Source organism: Cynocephalus volans, chromosome 2, assembly GCF_027409185.1.
Source record: "Cynocephalus volans isolate mCynVol1 chromosome 2, mCynVol1.pri, whole genome shotgun sequence".
Classification (NCBI taxonomy): Eukaryota; Metazoa; Chordata; class Mammalia; order Dermoptera; family Cynocephalidae; genus Cynocephalus; species Cynocephalus volans.
Genome location: NC_084461.1, coordinates 68,805,923 through 68,828,643, shown reverse-complemented (window position 1 = coordinate 68,828,643; position 22,721 = coordinate 68,805,923). Strand labels below are relative to the sequence as shown.

Sequence of the window (22,721 nt, the reverse complement as noted above, 5' to 3'; positions counted from 1 at the left end):
AGGGTAGACAATGAGGTTTGGTGGTGGGGGGATGTTAAATTTGGTTCTTCCAAAATGCCTAATGTATATTTCTATAATTGCTCTTAACGCATTATGTTATAATTTAAATCTATGACATCTAACCTCAGAGTCCACACTGATGCTTGATCAGCAATTTTTTTACTCTTCCTTAGTCAGCTATTTTTCCTGATCTCTTCAATAGTTGTTACAGTTCTTTATAATTATTCTCATTGTGCCCCTACATTATTGGCCCCTTCTCTGTAAGCTAAAATTGTCTATATTTTACAGAGGAGAACAAAAAGACCATTAGATTCAAATTTCTTCAGATTCTACCCTTTACCTCCAGTATTATCAGATCTTTAGTCACCTTTCTCTCTTCTTGCCTCTGAAATAGAAATGTTATTTCTTTTAATGCTAATCCCTCTATTCTCTTTACTGTTGCTTCTTCACATATCCTACTCATTGACTCTTCCAAATGAGTCTTCAGTCTGTCCCTTTCCACTGACTGGAACTTTCTTCTCTTGCTATACCAGTAAACAAAATCCCAAGACAACCTTAAACCCCTAGTCCTCCACTCCTCTAGACTTGGGAGGGGGTAGCTGATAGAAACTTCTCTTAAACGTCCCTCAGTCTCAAACTGTCATCCCATGTCTCTCACACTTTCACTCCCTCACCACTATTCACTAAATAACGAATTGCTTGGCTTTCCTTTTTCATCATTATATGGCAGTGCATTGCCTAAAACGTAGCAGTGACAAGTGAAGTTTTATCGAATTGACTTCTCAACCTATTTAAATTCCCATGAAAGTCCTTTTCTGAAGGTTACTAGTGACCTCCTACTTACTAATCAAACACGACTTATTTTCTGTCCTCATCATATGTGACCTCTGAGATATTTGACTCCTTGTTTTGTCTTAAATGTCTGTTAATTTCATTTTTTCATTTCAATAATGGTTAATTTTCCATATTTTTATTAAAGTATTACTTTTTGTTATTTTTTTAGATGTGTCACATAAAGGTTAAAAGGCTCGAGCCTGACAGAGTTCAAGAATAAGCCTGGTTTAGACATTTCCTAGCCAAGCTGCTTCTTAAAGGTCTAGTTTGCTTGGCTTTTTATAAGGTATTTTCTCCTGATTTTCATCCAGTCACATTATCCACCCTTTCTCAATTGGTAATGTTTTCTGATTACATTCCTGAGCTGCTTCCTATTTTTTTTCAGTTTGGTGTTTTCATACAGTTCCAAATATCACAAAATCTAGTCAAATCCTAGATCAAGTATTATGTCCAGCACAAAATGGAAATTTATTCATTGAAGCTGTATCTTTAGTCCTGATCTCTAATAAGTTCTAGACCGATATTTCTAAATGTTTGATGATCAAATCTACCTCAATGAATACTAATGCCTTCAACATATCAGACATTCCCCCAAACCTGCCCCACTTCCCAGATTCCCTATATATAAATGATTAGCACCATCATCCACCCAGTCACGAAGTTGGAAACCTAGGAATTACCTTAATTTCTTCCTTCCTTTGTCTGCCACATCCTGTTTGTCACCAAGCCTTGCTGAGTAATTTGTGAAATGACTCTCAAATTCTCTTACTCCTACTTATGTTCATTAGCATTGTCTACAACTCTTTATCATCTTACTTATTGCAGTAACTTATGTTTATATTCCATGATGCCTCTAGAGTCAATTTACTAAAACATAAATTTGAACATGTCTCTCTAAAACCTGTGACTCTTTATTTACTACAGCATAAATTCATTCATATTCTGACTATGTGTATGAGTAGCTTTATTGTTTACCACAATCCCCTACAAGTCCCACATTGCAGCAGCCACATTTTTTTTTTCATTACCTCAAAGATTTATCATTTCTTTGTATTGGAAACATTCAAAATCCTCTCTTCTAGCTAATTGAAACTATACTTTAAATCGTTAATTATAGTCCTTCTGTTTGTCTTTTTGGTGGGCATCTAATCTCTGTCCCAGCAGCCCAACTCAAGACTATCTTGTATGGACATTCACAGAAGATATATTTCCACCTACATTGTTATATTTTATGTCTTTCACACTAGGCTGTCAGATCCTGCTGGTAACTTTCAAGAGTGAAAGTTCGGTAAAGTGTTAGGCATAGGAGCCCAAATGATGATTTTTTAAGAGGGCATAGAAGAATAAGTAGAAACAGTGAGTATAAGCCAAAATTGAAGAGCTTAACAGGGCAAAACTGGAAAGAAATTGAACAACTAGTTAAGATAACAAAATTTTTTTTTTTTAAATGTTTAAGAATGCTTATTACATTTAACTGTGTTTGAAGGAGCCATGAGAACGGAGAAATTAAAAGCATAAAAGGAGCAAGGACTTAGGAAAATGGGATGGTCTTCGGGAGGAGCTAGCTTTGGAAACTAAGTTTGATTTTTTTCTACTTGGGATGAATAGATGAAAATTTAAATCTATGAACAATGGAGTGTTGAGCTGAAAGTAAGGGCATAGCAAGAACTTAATGGCTTTAATGTGTGACAGGAGGAAGGAATATCCACTCAGGATGTTGTAATCACCATGAGGGCCAGTTCACGAGTCAATTGTTAAATATTTAGGAATTTTGTGAGCTGATTGTTAAACCATTGGTAGCTTGAAATCTGCCATGTGGGAATATTACACTGCAGAAATTAGTAAACGCTACAAATTCAGGCTTTTTTTTTCCCCTGAAATTTACTGGGTTTACTGATACATCACTAGTAAGCTTCAGGTTTTCCATAAAGTTTGAGCCAAAATGCTTCCAGATATTAGTGAAGACTAGGTGGAAATTGGACAGCATGATTACATTTTGGACCTTGTCAACCTTGTTTTGTATTTGTGGGGAAAATAGAGTAATTTAGTCAGGCTCCCTCAACTCAGGTCTGGTTGTGGGTGATGCAGCACATATCTTATAAACAAGTTGTGTGGGGGTGGAGTTAGTGTGCATGTGCACCCATGTGTCTTTTTAGTTTGTTGCTAATGTGTGTTGTTCAGTTTGTGAAGCAGAACCTGGCCAGCAGAAAGCTCAAGACTAAAAATAGAGCATGTTTGCTGTTCAAGATGGCGGCGGCTGCGGAGGCTGGCGTGGAGTAGCTGAGGTGGAAAAGGAGGCCACTGGGCCTAAGGCAGCCGGGAAACTTGTGGACATTCCTCTCGCCATCTCTTAAGGGAGGACCGCTGCTGCTGGCCGGTCGTGGGGGGTGACCGCCACTTTGCCCCCGGCAGGAGAGGCTGCCTCATTTACAGGCAACAGCTTTGAAGTGTGGAGCAGGAAAAGAACTGTTTCTTAGCTGCAAAAGCGAGTCTCGAAACAGGGAACACGGCGCCAGGGCTGCTGTGGATGCAGCCAGGATCCCGGAGACCGGGGCCGCGCTGAAGGCGGCCAGCTGCCCTATTCAGGATTTGAGGTTTCAGGCCGGCATTGAAGAAGATTCCTGGGAGCGCCCGAGCCGCGCCGCGACTGAACAGCCCGAGGCGGCAGCGGCTGAGATCGGGGAAGGCGGCAAACCAGAGACAGAGTGAGCGCCCGACCTGGCACAGCACTGTGAGTGATCCCTGGCACAGCTCTGTTCGGGGGGTGGATGCCCACGCGGCTCCCGCCTGCACCACCAGGCCACTCACTGCAGGGTGCTGCCTCCATTTTCCCAGGTGCGGGCAGCCCCGCCCCCTCGGCCATCACTGAGCCCTCAAACTTGCTTGGCCTGGCACGGGACTTTCTGGAGCCTGCTGACCGGCCTCCCCTCCCACTCCCTCCGCGGTTCTCTGGCGGGGCTGGTGGCGGGGGGCGTCCCAGACCAGTGTCGGGAGGGCAAGAAACTACGGGCGGGCCGACTGTCACTCCACCACACCCTGGACTCCGGCCCCAGGTAAACTCCCTGTTACTGGGAGGCAGATACCATCTCTGCGGCCACCAGTTTGGAAAAAAGCCTAACGAATTTCTGGTTGGGAATAGTGTGGTAGGAGAGTTCCCAGGTCCGCTTGAACCTGCCGGAGAGCAGGCTGCAGGTGGGCGCTAGACTCGGTTTATACCGGGGGTGATACAAAGGTGAACAAGACTCGAGAAAGATCTACATAGTGCTACAAAGGCACCCAGAGAGACCGGTCGTCTGTGCCTAGCAGAAACCTGGTAGACTTCCTGGGCGAGGCGGTGCTGAGCAGGGTCTTGAAGGCCCAGCTGATAGACGAGGGGTGCAGAAGACACGCCCCAGCCCAGCACAGTGCGCACAGAGTGGGGAGACGTGCGGCCAGGGAGGCGGAGACTCGACAGAAACCACACACCCGGTGGGGTCGCCACTGCACGATCTAACAGCCTGGGCCAGAGCACACGGAACAGGGAGAAGTCCTGCACAGGAAGTGAAAGCTCAACAGCGATCGCACACCCTGTGGTACGTGATCCACCAGCCCAGCAGAGCCCAAGCTGACCAGAAAGGCGGCTCCCCGGAGAAGCCCAAGACCCGAGGCAACCACACACACAAGGAACTAGAGGCCAACTGAGCAGTCACGGAGGCAGCCATACGAAATTGGCAACCACAGCAACATCCTAGTTAGTCATTAGTCTCAAACCGGTGGACTGTGAAACTCCCTGCCACAATGAATAAACACCAAAAAAAAGATACCAGAAATACAAAAAATCAAGAAAGTACACCACCAAAAGTTAATAAATCTCAAACGCTAGATCCTATAGAACAAGAAGCCCTTGAAATGACTGACAAGGAATTTCGAGTGATAATTCTAAGGAAACTGAATGAGATACAAGAAAACTCAGCTAGACATCATGATGAAATGAGGAAAAGTATACAGGATCTGAAAGAGGAAATGTACAAGGAAATCAATGTCCTGAAAAAAAATGTAGCAGAACTTGCTGAACTAAAGAAGTTATTCAGCGAAATAAAAAACACAACGGAGAGTTTAACCAGCAGGCTTGTCGAAGTTGAAGAGAGAACCTCTGAACTTGAAGACGGGCTGTTTGAAATAACACAAGCAGACAAAAAGAAAGAAAAAAGAATCAAGGACATGGAAGAAAATCTGAGAGAGATATCAGACAACCTTAAGCGATCAAATATCCGAGTCATGGGTATTCCAGAAGGGGAGGAAAATGGAGATTCCATTGAAAACATATTCAACAAAATAGTGGCAGAAAACTTCCCAGGTATAGGAAAAGTCACAGATCTTCAGATCCAGGGAGCTCAACGATCTCCAAACGTAGTCAACCCAAAAAGGCCTTCTCTAAGACATGTCATAGTCAAATTGGCAAAACTCAGAGACAAAGAGAGAATCTTAAAAGCTGCAAGAGAGAAGCGTCAAATCACCTATAAGGGAGCTCCAATCAGGCTAACATCAGACTTCTCATCACAAACCCTAAAAGCTAGAAAAGAATGGGATGATATTTTCAAAATACTAAAAGACAAAGATTGCCAGCCAAGAATACTCTACCCTGCAAGGCTATCCTTCCGAAATGAGGGGCAAATAGTATATTTCTCAGACAAACAAAAACTGCGAGAGTTCACTACCACACGACCACCCTTACAAGAAATCTTCAAGGGAGTACTGGGTTTGGTTCCTGAAAAATAACTACCACTGCCATAAAAACCCAAGAAAAATCAATACCCACTAGTATAATAAAAATAGCATTCATGAAGAGAAAACAAGCTAACAAAAACACTATGTACAACGCAAGGAATCAACAAACACAGAAACCAAACAGTAAATCAGAAAGCGAGGAACAAAAGACACCTAAGACAACCAAACAACCAATAAAATGCTAGGAATAAATCAACACCTTTCAATAACAACTCTAAATGTAAAAGGCTTAAATTCCCCAATTAAAAGACACAGACTGGCTGACTGGATCAAAAAGCAGGACCCAACTATTTGCTGCCTACAAGAGACCCACCTCACCCATAAAGATTCACACAGACTAAGAGTGAAAGGATGGAAAAAGATTTACCATGCAAACAGAAAAGAAAAACGAGCTGGAGTAGCTATTCTTTTATCTGACAAAATAGACTTTAAACTAAAAACCATAAAAAGAGACAATGAGGGACACTACTAAATGATAAAAGGACTGATCCATCAAGAAGACATAACAATCATAAATATGTATGCACCCAATGTTGGAGCAGCCAGATTTATAAAACAAACTCTATTAGACCTAAAGAAGGAAATAGACACTAATACCATAATAGCAGGGGACCTGAACACCCCACTGTCAATATTAGACAGATCATCTAGACAAAGAATCAGTAGAGAAACACAAGATCTAAACAAGACTCTAGACCAATTGGAATTGGCAGATATCTACAGAACATTCCACCCAACAACCTCAGAATATTCATTCTTCTCATCAGCACATGGATCATTCTCCAGGATAGATCACATATTAGGTCACAAATCAAGTCTCAATAAATTCAAAAAAATTGGAATTATCCCATGTATCTTCTCAGACCACAATGGATTAAAACTAGAAATTAATAACAAGCGAAACTCTGGAAACTATACAAACACATGGAAATTAAACAGCATTCTACTTAATGACATATTGGTCCAAGAAGAAATCAAGCAGGAAATCAAAAAATTTATTGAAACTAATGAAAACAATGATACATCATACCAAAACCTGTGGGATACTGCAAAAGCAGTATTGAGGGGAAAATTTATTGCATTAAACGCTCACTTCAGAAGACTGGAAAGATGGCAAGTGAACAACCTAACACTTCACCTTAAAGAACTAGAAAAACAAGAACAATCCAAACCTAAAATTAGCAGACGGAAAGAAATCATCAAGATCAGAGCAGAACTGAATGAAATTGAAAACCAAAAAACAATTCAAAAGATCAACGAATCAAAAAGTTGGTTTTTTGAAAAGATAAATAAAATTGACAAACCATTAGCATGGCTAACAAAAAAAAGAAGAGAGAAGACTCAAATAACCAAAATCAGAAATGAAAAAGGTGATATTACAACTGATTCATCTGAAATACAAGGAATCATTCGAGACTACTATAAACAACTATATGCCAACAAATTTGAAAATCTGGAGGAAATGGATAAATTTCTGGACACACACAAGCTCCCAAAACTGAACCATGAAGACGTAGAAAATTTGAACAGACCAATAACAATAAAGGAGATTGACACTGTTATCAGAAGGCTCCCAACAAAGAAAAGCCCAGGACCAGATGGATTCACAGCAGAATTTTACCAAACATTCAAAGAGGAATTGACACCGATTCTTTACAAACTATTCCAAAAGATTGAAATGGACGCAAATCTCCCAAACTCATTCTATGAAGCAAACATCATCCTGATACCAAAACCAGGTAAAGATAATCACCCAAAAAGAAAACTACAGGCCGATATCCTTGATGAATATAGATGCAAAAATCCTCACTAAAATACTAGCAAACAGATTACAGCAACACATACGTAAAATTATTCATCACGATGAAGTGGGATTCATCCCAGGGATGCAAGGTTGGTTCAACATACGCAAATCAATAAATGTGATACACCATATTAATAAACTCAAACACAAGGACCATATGATCATCTCTATAGATGCTGAAAAAGCATTTGATAAAGTTCAGCACTCATTCATGACAAAGACCCTCTATAAGTTAGGTATAGAGGGAAAGTATCTCAACATAATTAAAGCCATATATGCCAAGCCCACTGCCAATATCATCCTGAATGGGGAAAAGCTGAAAGCTTTTCCTTTAAGAACAGGAACTAGACAAGGATGCCCACTCTCACCACTCCTATTCAACATAGTGTTGGAAGTACTAGCCAGAGCAATCAGAGAAGAGAAGGAAATAAAGGGCATCCAGATTGGAAAAGATGAAGTCAAACTGTCCCTGTTTGCAGATGACATGATCCTATATATCGAACAGCCTAAAACCTCTACAAAAAAACTGTTGGAATTGATAAATGATTTCAGCACAGTAGCAGGATACAAAATCAACACACAAAAATCAGTAGCATTTCTTTTCTCCAATAGTGAACATGCAGAAAGAGAAATCAAGAAAGCCTGCCCAATTACAATAGCCACCAAAAAATTAAAATACTTAGGAATTGAGTTAACCAAGGAGGTGAAAAATCTCTATAACGAGAACTACAAACCACTGCTGAGAGAAATGAGAGAGGATACAAGAAGATGGAAAGATATCCCATGCTCTTGGATTGGAAGAATCAACATAGTGAAAATGTCCATACTACCCAAAGTGATATACAAATTCAATGCAATCCCCATCAAAATTCCAAAGACATTTTTTTCAGAAATGGAAAAAACTATCCAGACATTTATATGGAACAATAAAAGACCACGCATAGCCAAAGCAATGCTGAGCAAAAAAAATAAAGCTGGAGGCATAACACTACCTGACTTTAAGCTATACTACAAAGCTATAATAACCAAAACAGTATGGTACTGGCATAAAAACAGACACACTGACCAATGGAATAGAATAGAGAATCCAGAAATCAACCCACACACTTACTGCCAGCTGATCTTTGACAAAGGCACCAAGCCTATTCACTGGGGAAGGGACTGCCTCTTCAGCAAATGGTGCTGGGATAACTGGATATCCATATGCAGGAGAATGAAACTAGATCCATACCTCTCACCGTATACTAAAATCAACTCAAAATGGATTAAGGATTTAAATATACACCCTGAAACAATAAAACTTCTTAAAGAAAACATAGGAGAAACACTTCAGGAAATAGGACTGGGCACAGACTTCATGAATACGACCCCCAAAGCACGGGCAACCAAAGGAAAAATAAACAAATGGGATTATATCAAACTAAAAAGCTTCTGCACAGCAAAAGAAACAATTAACAGAGTTAAAAGACAACCAACAGAGTGGGAGAAAATATTTGCAAAATATACATCTGACAAAGGATTAATATCCAGAATATATAAGGAACTCAAACAACTTTACAAGAAGAAAACAAGCAACCCAATTAAAAAATGGGCAAAAGAGCTAAGTAGGCATTTCTCTAAGGAAGATATACAAATGGCCAACAGACATATGAAAAAATGCTCAACATCACTCAGCATCCGGGAAATGCAAATCAAAACCACACCGAGATACCATCTAACCCCAGTTAGGATGGCTAAAATCCAAAAGACTATGAACAATAAATGCTGGCGAGGTTGCGGAGAAAAAGGAACTCTCATACATTGTTGGTGGGACTGCAAAATGGTGCAGCCTCTATGGAAAATGGTATGGAGGTTCCTCAAACAATTGCAGATAGATCTACCATACGACCCAGCTATCCCACTGTTGGGAATATACCCAGAGGAATGGAAATCATCAAGTCGAAGGTATACCTGTTTCCCAATGTTTATCGCAGCACTCTTTACAATAGCCAAGAGTTGGAACCAGCCCAAATGTCCATCATCGGATGAGTGGATACGGAAAATGTGGTACATCTACACAATGGAATACTACTCAGCTATAAAAACGAATGAAATACTGCCATTTGCAACAACATGGATGGACCTTGAGAGAATTATATTAAGTGAAACAAGTCAGGCACAGAAAGAGAAATACCACATGTTCTCACTTATTGGTGGGAGCTAAAAATTAATATATAAATTCACACACACACACACACACACAAAACCGGGGGGGGGGGGAAGAAGATATAACAACCACAATTATTTGAAGTTGATACGACAAGCAAACAGAAAGGACATTGTTGGGGGCGAGGGGGGGAGGGAGAAGGGAGGGAGGTTTTGGTGACGGGGAGCAATAATCAGCCACAATGTATATCGACAAAATAAAAATTAAAAAAAAAAATAAAGAAAGAAAGAAAGAAAGAAAGAAACAAGTAAAAAATAATAATAATAAAAATAAAAATAGAGCATGTTTACTTTGCTGGTAGCTGGTCAGTTTTTCTTTGGACTTTGCCAGTAGCAGTTGAGTTTCTGAGTTTCTCTTTGTACTGCCTAGCTCTTGAACGCATGTGTGCTGAATAAAGACTATTCCTACTTCAACCAAGGCACCGAGGCTCCAAGGACCTTTTTGCCAGTTACCTAGCTGATAGACCTGCGTGTGAAGGGTTTATAAACGAGCTCAAGGGGGTCTGTGAACTCCAGACCCAGCCTTAGCTCTATAGTGTTTCTCTCCAGGAAGTCTCTGCCCTAAAACAGAAAGTTTGGCTAGAAGTTGATCAAAGAGATAGAAATTAACAAAGTAGGCTTAAGGATAATGGATTGAAGTTATTATAGAGAAATAAAATGCTGCAAGTGACATGGAGGAGGGTCAGAGGCAATTAAGTCATAAACTAATAAATAATGAACTAAGTGAACATGGAAGAATTGTAACAAGAGAAGATTCCAGGTGGTATATAGAATAATTTTGGTGAGTGTCATGAGAAATAAAATGTTATGCAAGGGAATTGTTCAGATCTCTGTGCAGAATTCTAAGATGTGGTCATTCTTATAAATGGAAGAGAGGGCAGTATATTGTAAAGTAAAGGAAGGCAATGAGCTGTAGACTCCGAAGATCTTAAAGGTGGTTAGATTGAATTTGAAGTTGCTTAAGAATAACATTAGGCCAGAGGTGGGAAACGGGGAGAGTTAGTAAAGAGCCACAAAAAACAATTGTATAATATTGAATATACTAATTTTCCTGATTTGAGCATCACATATTGCAAACAGGCAACAATACTCAACTCTGTACCCCACAAATATGTACAATCAACTATGTTACAATAGAAAAAAAAGAAAGAAAATAGTATCGGTAGGCTGTATAGCCTGGGAGAAGCACATGGGCCAGGTGCTAAATATATAGGGAGATGAAATTGGTCCTAGGAGCCAAGATATAAGTTGGTAATTTGAAGAGGGTAGATGCACATGTTTAAAATAAGAAGCAAAGGATGGATTGTAGATGGTGAAATGAAAACAGCCCAAGAGAGCAAAGCTGTATTCGTTCACCAAATCGAGTAAATGTTTACTGCCATAAGAGAGCTCAGTATTCATAGTGGAAGTAATCTTCATCACTAGTGATGCTGGACACTCTAGTAATGGCCACCTGCAGTGCTAAATTACCCATGGGCAGACCAAGAAGGAGCCTCAGGGACATGTGGTCTGTGCTTAAGGCAAGCAAGGACACCAACAATGAGGAGAAAGGCTTTTCAAATAACTTAAATATTTCCAAAAAAAATCAAAGAATTATTCATCAAGGGGAAATCATAACTTTGTTATACTTCCTTATACTTACACTATGGTTCCATATTATTTTTATGTTTAATTATGTAGCAGATGTTGGGGCAAGGGGGCATTTAGAGCACAGACACTATAATTCACTACTCTAAAGGACCAATACTGGCCCTGGCTGTCTGACTCTTAAGAAGACAGTAATTTATTTGCTTTTTTCAGAATAGGGCAAAAATATCTCTTACGGATGTGCAGCGTCTTTACACAAGTGATCTAATGAGCTTGGATGAGAAAAGAAAATATTTGGATTGAAACTTTCCCTATTAATGTCCACACTCAAGGGCTTTCTTTTTTAAGTATAAGTTCTACAGTTTTTTAATTAAATTATTATCACAACAATGTGGTATTGATACCTTCTAATCTCTAGAAAAGAGCTTGGTTAAGAGCTTGATTTGAAAAGAAGGAGGGAATTTGTTACCAATATCTGATTCCCATGAATTAGTTGTCTTTGGAGACTCCTACTAACAAACTCTTTCATATTTATTATATTATTTCCTAGTAACTAATTAGAAAGGGAAGAGGAAAGGTGCGGTCTTTATATCAAATGTTGACCCATATTGTGTGAATGTAGTAGCCTGAAACCTGTCTTTAAAATAAAAATGCACACAGCTTAGAAGTTGCATCTGTAATGGCTACTAATTTGAAAAATACACGTTTCCTGTTTTTTAGCTGTTCCAATATATTTTTCTCCTTACAAAATAAGTCATTATTATCAAGCAGTGTGTACAACTGACCTGAAACAAATATAACTTGAGACTGTAATTCCATCTAAATTCCTGTTGACTAAAATCCACCTTCTTTTTTGTTAATCCAAGATAATATTGCAGTTATTAAGTTTTCTAGCACTTAAACAGATATAAATTCCTTTATTCTTTACTATCCTTTGCAATATGTTTTAAAACTTGATGAAAGTCATGAAATGGATTCATTTTAGGTCAGTCTCCATGTTGCCACATGAATCAAAATATTTCTTTTTGTCCTGTTTATGTTCCAGATACCATACTCCTCAGCATCTCCTGGGAATTATGTAGTAAGTACATTTTGGGTTTGTTTGCTTGTAAGAATTGATGTTACATTTTATTTGGGCAATGAAATAGTTGTCCAGATGTTAAGAAGAGCCCCTGTGTATTGGCCAAGAAGTGAACATCTTGAGTGGTTTCATCTGCCAACCTCAGTACATATGTTGATGTTCATTAGAGAAACAGTTATCAATCTGTCTGGAATTGCCCTGAGTACTGTTTTACTTTAGCATATGTTTCTGAAAACCAGTACAGTACACTCTGTCCAATCATGAAGAGAGTCATCCCCAGTTACACAATGAAATGCTCAAATTTGCAGTTCTCCAGGAGAATAATCTACACCCTGTCCCCAACCGTATGTACCACACACAAAGTCTAAAAAGACATTAAACTTTCTCCCAATCACAAAGTGAATCAGACAGCAGAATAATCACTAGTAATCTGGAGAGATCTTTTAGTTTTTCATCATTCTTAGAAATTGAGGACACTTATTTTTCTTCTTAATATTTAGTACATATTAAAATTTTCCAATACAGCCATGCACTGCATAATGACGTTTTGGTCAATGATGGGCCACATATACTACAGTGGTCCCATAAGATTATAATGGAGCTGAAAAATTACTGTTGCCTAGTAACATCGTAGCCGTCATAGTGCAACATATTACTCACGTTTGTGGTGGTGCTGATATAAACAAACCTACTACAAAATATGTTGACAAGGAGTTCCTAGTTTATCCACGGGATGACCTTTCTAAAGGTAGTTTAGACCTTTAAGAGAAATCCAAGCATTTGACACATTAGGTCTGACCCCAAGTGAAAGGGTTATTGTATACTTTAGAATTCGGGCATTTTAAAATGATTCCCACCCATCCCTGTAGCAAAATAATAGTTAATAACAGTTAGCTAACACTCATTCAGTTCTTTCTGCATGTCAGGCACAATCCTACCTAGAATTTAATTTTCATAACTTTGAGGGGGTGGTAATATTCTAATCCCCATTTAACAGATGAGGAAAATGAGGCACATAATAGAAACTTAGTAACATAATTCTGCAACACTCATAATTATGCCCACACTCATGCAACTAGTGGCCAGTGTAGATAATGGGAAAATTCATTGCTATTCCCTTCTATAATACACTTTTACACAATGACAAAATCCTCTAAATGACACATTTTTCAAAACATACTCCCATCGTTAAGCAACGCATGACTGTAATTCGCACAGCCATGAAGTCAAATTGACAAGTTTTATATGATCTCTTGAATTTACAAATGACCTTTTAACCATGATCAAATTATGAGCTTTGCCACATCTCAGGGCTACCATAGAAGATAATTTGTTATCATATTTAGGGGAAAATTCCTAACAGAGAATCAAGGATAAAATGGTAAAAAGAGAAATCTTTCCTAAAGAAATTTTCAGAGGTGGTTGCTAACTGGTGTGGGAAAAAGGAGTGCATAAGAAGAAAATCAATGAACCTTTTACCCTCCATGGAAATAGTGTTTTAGTAACAGTGAAAAGCACACACTGCTTTGGACCTGTGAGTTTAGTCCTATATACTGTACAAACTAAGAAAAGTCTAACTTTCTTCACATTTTCTATGAAACAAAAATGAAAGTAAGAAAATTTGGGTCAAATCTATTTTTTAGCCACTTAAGAATAAACCTGATATATAGTTTTATGAAATTATAGATTTATTATGGAAATTTAAGTTGTTTATTAATAGCAAATACATGTGTTATTTGAGATAATTAGTAGGCTGTGTCTGTACACTTAGAATGAAGTGAAAATTTGGCCTCTTAAGTATTAATTTGATCACTGTACATAGAGCATTTGAAAAATTCTAAAATTCATTGCCTAAATTTTTTATTTTGGTTGTCTGAAATAATTGAATTAGATTTAGAATTAGGCAACCTCCATTTCAGTTTGATTGTGTAGTTGCAGCCTTAGTCATCCATAGCATTAGTCAACATTGCCTCTCATTTCTGATTGATGTGATAGCTGAAGGTACAGTGCTCCAAAAGTGTTATAATTGATGTTGACTGAAGAAAGAAATCACATCAATGTATTTTTTAAAAATATGAATCTGTAAGCAAATATCTTTTGGTTTTTAAAGATGTTCTCTAAGAAAATATCCTCCTGGTTTCCTATGAAAACCAGTGATACAAAATGTAAGAAAATTACAGTAAACTAAATCACAAATACATATAATATTCCTATTTTACGAATTTTTAAAGGCCCTATTAAATGATTTCTCCTTAACCTCACTATACCTGATGTGATTAAGTCATGAATAATAAATCAGTGTTGCAGGCTTATTGTTTTTGGAAACTTGTCAAAACAATATCAACACATTTAAGCTAAATTATGTTTTGCATAATATTGAAATGATTGTTCATTCAAAGAAAATAAATTACAGAGAAAACAAATTTATTCTTTTCACATTGGAATATTGTAGAAATAAGTCTAAACTTTCTTCTGTTTTTTTCTTATATTGTTTAATGAAATGCCTTATTTTTACTGAAATTTTGTATAATTATTTAGGGTCCTCCAGGAGGTGGAGGGCCACCAGGAACACCCATCATGCCTAGTCCAGCAGGTATTGTAATCAAGTTAGCCACATGGGCATTTTATTATTAGAATAAAATCACAAAATATAGAAATTGTTTGTGAAATAAAGTTAGTGGTATTCATTATCTCATGATGGTTAAAGAAGTAGAGTAGAGGTACCAGATAGGAAGAAATAGTGTTCTTAAATAACTATTGTCCAGTTACTTAAGCATTTAGAAAATTCCTGTTCTGTGGGTAACATTTAATCAGGATGAAAACTGTGTTGTTCTGTATTAAATGCCCAGTAATTTATCTAACTTAAAGATTCCTTGAGAATGAGAAAAAGATTCAAATCTCACAACTTAGAAAAATTCTTTATAAGTAAAACTTGAAATACATGGAACCATTAGATTTACAATAGCAAATCAGACCCACCACATCTATCATCTTTCTAAGATGGCTATAGAGGTACTAACAGTATTATTTACCCTACATGTCTATCAGTGTTTACTAGTTGCTAATAAGTTTACTATATAGTGGGAAAGGCTTATTGTTTAATCTTCTAAACGAAATATATTTCAATATTTTGTAATTATTTTATGTAATTATTTTAGATATCTTTATCCTTTCTTATTGAGACTTTAATACAGACTGTTAAATGTGTCTTGGAAATTCTAATGGTGGGAGCTTAAATTGGCCTTCCTATAAAGTGCTCTGGTAAACATGTATTAAGAGTCATGAAAAGGTTCATTCCATTTGACTCTAGAATCATAATATTAGAAATGATTAGAGGTACAATCCAAGATTTATGTAGAGGGATGTTCATTTGTTATACTCAATAGAGAAATAGTAGACCCAACCTTCATACCTAATCCAATTATAGTGAAATTATTAAATGAATTTTGTGGCATATGATGGAATATGATGTCACCATTAAAATTATTATCAAAGAATTTTTAATGACATGGAAAAATAAATGCTCATATTTCAATACAACATAATCACAATTTTATTTTAAAGTGTATGTAACATAGAAATCTAGAAAGTAGGAAACAAAGAAGTAGGCTAATCACCTTATTAGTAACTTCTGGGTGATAAAATAGACAGAAGTTTTTGTAATTAGAAATAATTTTTAATTATGCTTCACTGTTAAATTCATATGCTCTTAACTGGTTTGATGAAATCTAAGACCTATGGAAGCTTGAAATTCAGTATCATTAATCATACCAATAAATAATAACTTTTAAGTTTTGGACCTTTAATTATACAAAGCATAAATTTGATAATTAATACAAAATTTACCTTGCTTCACTAACTCTTTGGACTATATTCCTAATTATTTTCCAGTGAAGGTCCCCAAAGCACCTTCACTGGAAATGAAACAGACTTCATTGAAGATAGAATTATATGAACTGATCATATTGCCCCTATTTACATTCTTATATGGTGAAGTTGATGTTTAATTTATGGAAATAGCATGTGATTAATAAACAATATAGTATAAAACTAAAAAAAAATTTTTTGGAGCAATACTACACATTGTACATGATAAATAATCTCATACTTCTTCCTTTCAAGCCAGAAATTGCCACCAGCATATCATCCTAGCCTTTTTGTATACTCTGTTATATACTCATTGTTACAGTCACTCCTCTAATATTAAGTCAACACCACCCCCAACCCCCAAAAAATAGGTGCCAGAAGATCCAGTTTATGGCAAAGCTTTTCTGTATATAAAAGAAGTCAGACATTTCCTAGAAAATACCGATCTTCCCTCAATTTTTTTTCAAATGAAATTATATTCTTGATTAGTCTTAAAAATGATTAAAAAAAAAATTTCTGCATATTTAAAATATACAGTCCATTTTCCTTTCACCAAAAGTAAGGCTAATACAGTTGAAAAACCATTTGAAGGTTTCCTGTGTTTAAAAAGCAATTGAAGACTTTTGAAAGATAACTTTGTGTGTGGTGAAGTTTTTCCATTAGCAAAATATAAGTTAGCAGATATTTATTGTCTGTATTACACAAGATGAGTAAGACATGGTTCCTTTCTTTCTCTCAATGAGCTTATTATATCCTAGTTGGAAGCAGGAGGGAAGAATAAGACAAAATATTAGCTATAATGTAAGGCAGCATTTAGTGGTGAGGGAACACTCATGCACTTGTAAGTATCAGAAAAAAACCTTCATGGAAGAGACAACATTTGATATGGGCCTTGAATAGTGAGTAGAATTTCAGCAGGTGGAATTTGGGAGAAGATGCTTGAGGAAGAAAAAACAAAATATGAAGGCGGGAAAGGTTGGTCATATGCAGAAGGAACAAGTAGCCTGGGTTGGCAGGACTATACCATACGTAAGGATGTAAAAAGAGTTAAGGCCACAAACATAGGTTGGGACCTTCGCATAAACGAATAGGGTGTCAACCTGAGGTGGGGATTTCAACTTTTTCAACATTGTGATGTTTTCATTTAGAAGTAAAAAGTAATATTTAGATTTATGGATCACTGGCAAACAACCGATAAATGACGTCACACCTACTCTATGTGATGCACAGTAAAATAATAAACTTACTAATGTCTAATAAGTAATCAAACAGTCAGAGGAAAAGTAATTGCCCATTTCCCTCTCTGTGGTTACTGCCATGAGAAAACAAGTGATTTTACCTCTGTCTTGAATCCGTACAAAAATGTAAAACACATCTTTTTTCAAAAGAGAGGCTTATTACATTACACTTAAGAAAACTGTATAATTGTGAAAAATAGAAAACCATATTTTATAATTGATATTTTCTCAGTGTAAAATATTTAGCTTTTCACTGTGGGTTCTATATTATAAAAGCACATAGGCTCAGAGACTTAATTAAAATTAGTTAATAGACATGAAATATAAATTTTAATAGTACTATAAAATGTTACATATATTTATATGGATATGCACTACAGTTATTTTTATTATAACAAATCAAGAATAAAATGTGTGAAAAAAATTTTTATCAAAAGTTGTGCTGGAGGAAGCTGTTTTTTTCTTTAAGCAAGAACATTTTTCATTCCAATTGTATAGTCTTGTTCTAATTGCTTTTTTTTGGAATTAAGCCAGGATATTCCTCCAGCTTTTTACTAATTATTAGCTAGAAAGCTATTTTTTAAATTTGTGTATAGAAAACCTAAGGAAATTATGAAAACTGAAAAGCTACTGAATCTGAATTTTAAGAGATTTTTGTTACATGTATACATATAATTGCTTAGAGAAGTCAAAAACTATCCCTTTTAAAAAAGAAAAACCTTACTGTAATTTTTTAGATTTTTAAAGTAATGCTCTTTTGACCTGAATTATTGAAGTGATTATTGCTATTACATACCCAATTTATGATCTCAGAATGATAATTTTGGGGTCAGAAAGTTACTGCCAGATATTTGTTTGTGAACATTAGCAGCTATTAATATGTGTATTTATCCAGATCATCTTTGATTATAGCTTTGTGGTGATTTGGGTGTACATTATAAAGAAAAATATTAATTAAGTAATATTTTGTTTCAGATTCAACCAACTCTGGAGATAACATGTATACTTTAATGAATGCAGTACCTCCTGGACCTAACAGACCTAATGTAAATATGAATTTTTTAAATTTTTGGAATGTATTTGAAGACTTTCAAACTCTAAGTGCATTCTATTTCCTGGATATTATTTAAACTTTATATTTTATTGTCCGGGAGCTTATTGGGTATCAGAAAAATCTAATACTTTCTATGTTCTGGTTTGAGAAAACAATGCGTAACATGTATAACAAATTTTATATCAGTATAAATTAAATGTAAAACCAAACCTAATCAGTTATAAAATGTTGATGTCTCACCTTATTTTTTCTCAAATATTTAATGATTAATACTGACTCTGAAAATAACAGATTATATATATAATCATTTATGTTAACCTTGTTTTTAAGATCACTAAGTTTTCTTCACTGTATTTTTTTTTTTAATCGTAAAAAACTTGGAAATAAATTAGGAAGTTGTATATGCTTGTTTTTCTTTAGGTTATGAAATCTTCTAGAGTTTAAATATGGAATTGATACAGTTACACAGGAAGAATTGGGGTTTTCTTAATAGAGAATTGTCATGACTTTTCCACAAAAGCTCACAGGAAAATATTTTATTTATTTATAAGGTCTACAGGTTAACAAAAATATTTATAAAAGATTATGGTTAATACACATGTACATATGTATGAGTATATAGGGTAGCTGAGATTAAAGAAAAATCAGATGATATATATGTTATGTGCTAAACTGACCAAACATACATACATACAGTCTTAGTGTCTTTTAAAACACTGTGGGGGCCAGATAAAAGGGCCAGACCAAATAAGCTCACGATTATTGAGCTTACCAGCACCAGTTTCTCAGCCCAGATCTAAACTATGCTTTTGATAAAAGCTGAATAACAACAGTAAGTTCAAAGTCAATCTCTTTGACTTATCAATGAGGCATGTATATTCCAAGTCGTTTACTAAAAGTCAATCCTTGTGCTTTCAGATTCTCAATTTTATACAACAAAATTGGCATTCTCCTGGGAAAATTTATAAGCATGAAGTATGTGTGCTCACAGTGATGGAAGGCCATCTTATTTCCACATAGAGGTGGTGGTATTCAAGGTTGTCTGCTGAAGGCAGTTTTTTCTCCCAAAGCCTTCATGATTAGTTACCACCACAACCCAATCTACACATACACACACATCACATTCAATATTCTGCACTATACAACATGGAAGAAATGCTTTTGACATGGGAAATTTTAAACAAAAGTATGTTCAGTAGGCTATCTTAACAGTAAACATGAGGCAATTATAGATGACTTGTCTTCAAACTGCGCTCCAGGTTTCCTCAGAAGCATTTTAGGGAGATGAAGGGAAGACTGAATGGACAGGCCTTGGGCTCTCTATCACCAGCTCTATCTTAGCACATCTGTTCATATCTGTTTTGTAACAGGCTTCCAACGTAAGATTTTACTTGAAAGTAAAAGAAAAGAAAAAGAATTCCACTGCTTTAAAAAATGTTAAATAGAACTGCTGTAGAATCTCTAATTGTATTGAACTGACATAGTTGAGACTGCCAAGAATTAGCTATCAAGAATTCAGCTATCCCCAAGGAGCTAAAAGTATTTAACCTATAAGATAAAATTATTTATTACGTCCATTTGAGCACAGATAGATTGATTGTCTGCAAAGGAAAATATTAATATTGGCATAATGATGTTGAATTAATCTTATTAATAAGCCAATACCTTTATCAGTTTCTTAAGTACTACCTTTGGTTTACAATACAAAATTGTCAGTATGATAGGAGAGAATGCTTATCACCTCATTTGCACTAGAACGTGTTTGCTTTCTATTTGAGAATATCTGAAGAAGAAAAATTGAACATAAATGAGGATTAGCTTGAACATCCAGACATCCAGAACATTGAGAACATTGAGAAGATGAGATAAGTGGGACAGTCAATTAGAGAATCCACAAGGCTGAAAAAAAATAGAGTAAAAAATCTCCATAACTTGAAAATGAAAATAAGTTGTGGCGGTGTCTTTGTAATGTTAAAGATAGATATTGTAACATTGAGATAGACAGTTGTTTTTAATGTGATCATAGTCATTTTCTTCATTCTTTAAATAGTTTCCAATGGGCCCTGGGTCAGATGGTCCCATGGGTGGATTAGGAGGAATGGAGTCACATCACATGAATGGCTCTTTAGGTAAGGATTTAAAATTTGATGTTTAGAATAAATTCAAGACAAAACCTTAATTCTACATAGTGGATATTGTGGTTTGCAAAGTTCTTCCTATCTAGTTACTCATTTTGAAATGCTTCAAATTTTATCTGAGACTGATAGTTTAATCTACAGTGTATTGGTTGTGATAACTGGAGATCATTTGAAAATTAGAAGAGTGAGAATTGTTCTAACCTAGCTCATATTCACAGGTATTGACATTACCCTATCAAAGTCTGAGTGTTTTATGATAAAAGTAGACATTGCTGCTTTGGGCATGTATCATGCATGCCTCACCTGGAAGACTGCTGTGTTCTCCCAGCTGGTTTCTTTCTCTCCAGAGGTCAATACAGTCTCAGGAACTTCAGTTCTCTGAAAGAATTTCTTAATTTTGTTTTTGTATTTTAACATCTGTCTTTTTAAAAATAAAATTGGTAATCATGTTTTGGATGAGAGAACACTGCCTACATTATCTTCATGATAAAGCTTATTTCAAGTATGTGACTAATGGTTGAAAACATACTTCATAAATGATGCTTTCTTACCAAATAAAGCCAAATATCTTCAAGGTGAATAAAAGTTTTTGCAATAGTGAGAAATAGAGACAAGTGGTACAAAATTGACTAGGACATATAGCACATTATATTTATAGGCAGGCTAAATGCAAAACCGAAAAAAAAATTTTATGTTTGTATGCATTTGAGTAACATGACCGTGAACTATTCTAAAAGTGGACAATGGGGGCTGGAGTGTTGGGATAATATTTTCATTTGGAAAGGGTCCATCTTTTACTTAAGTTGACGAAACTGTGCCACGTGAGTAATTTAGGCTATATATAGATTTCACCTCCCCTCCCAAAGTCAGGAAATGCCTCCCTCTGATACTTTGAAAATCTGTGTGACTTCAGTAAAATCTTAGCAAATTATTTTCAACACATTGATAGATTTTTTTGCTTTTAAGAATACATACTTATTTTGCCCTGATTTCAGAGTCTTGATTTGCAGTGTTCAATTACAGTAGCCAGTAGCAATGTATGACTATTTAATTTTAAATTAAATAAAATTTAAAATTCAGTTCTTCACTTGCACTGCCATGCATCAGGTGTGCAATAGCCACATGTAGCTAATGTCTACTTTAATGGACATCACAGAGAAACATTTCCATCATCACATAAAGTTCTGTTGGACAGCACTATTCTAGAATTTTATTTTCCAACTTATTGCAAAATAATTCACTTTACAGTCTTTTTTTTTCTAGAATTATTCACAAAAGATGACATTTGGTTTAAAAGGCTCTCAATCATATTATTCACTAGAATAGAAGTTTCACATATGCTTGACATCTGGCTTATTTCTATGCTGAATATTATTGTACTTATTTATATGTATACATGATTGTATATATGCATTCAGTATTTAACAGTTTGTTGTCTGTTTATTTACAAATTAATCATGTTAATAATCCCTAACTTTATTTGTGATGTTGACTGAGTGTTGTGCTATTAAAATCTTATAATTATTTTTATGCTGGGAAAATTAATTGTTAGAAATAAAATAGTTTAAAATAAAGTTAATATTTTGGCAAAGATCTGATTATTGCTATCAGTGTACAATTCCATTTCTTACATAAGAAATTAATATTGATTGTTCATTTCTCGCAAGAATAAAAATATAATATTGAATTTTGAAGAGATGATTTTTTTATATATTACCATGAATATTGATTGCTGTCAATTTTTTAATATTGTTAGGAATACTTTGCATTTGAGCATTATAGTAAAATATGGTCCAAGTATTGTCAAATATTGTAGGAATGTCCATTGTATATTTTATCAGATTTACAGCATCATTTCAGAAAATATTATATAGAGATTTATATCTCATATATTGTGTATACATTTTAAAAATTTTAATTGCATAGGATATATAAATGATCTCTCTAATATTTCACCTTCAGGAATCTATGATAACAGTGGTTTTCTTCATTCTGCCATTAAAAAAAAATAGATGATTGGAAACTAAATGTAGAATTCCTTGCATTTAACCTCAGATGATACCAATTCACCATACAGTATATAAAAGAAAAGGAATCTTTTAAGATTCCAAAACTCAAGAGACATACTCTGGAAAATACATGTAGT

The 22,721-nt window shown here is 35.6% G+C and overlaps 1 protein-coding gene across 3 annotated transcripts in view; it reads left to right on the top strand.

Annotated features, from left to right (window-relative positions):
* SSBP2 (single stranded DNA binding protein 2) overlaps positions 1–22,721 on the top strand; it is a 317,496-nt gene that overhangs the window by 277,867 nt on the left and 16,908 nt on the right. For 2 of the 3 annotated variants that reach the window (XM_063084982.1, XM_063084986.1), the window contains exons 11-14: positions 12,243–12,278; positions 14,817–14,871; positions 18,359–18,429; positions 20,488–20,566. In XM_063084982.1, coding sequence (XP_062941052.1) covers positions 12,243–12,278; positions 14,817–14,871; positions 18,359–18,429; positions 20,488–20,566 — 241 coding nt within the window. The remainder of the gene's footprint in view (positions 1–12,242; positions 12,279–14,816; positions 14,872–18,358; positions 18,430–20,487; positions 20,567–22,721) is intronic. The other variant, XM_063084993.1, reaches the window with a different exon arrangement.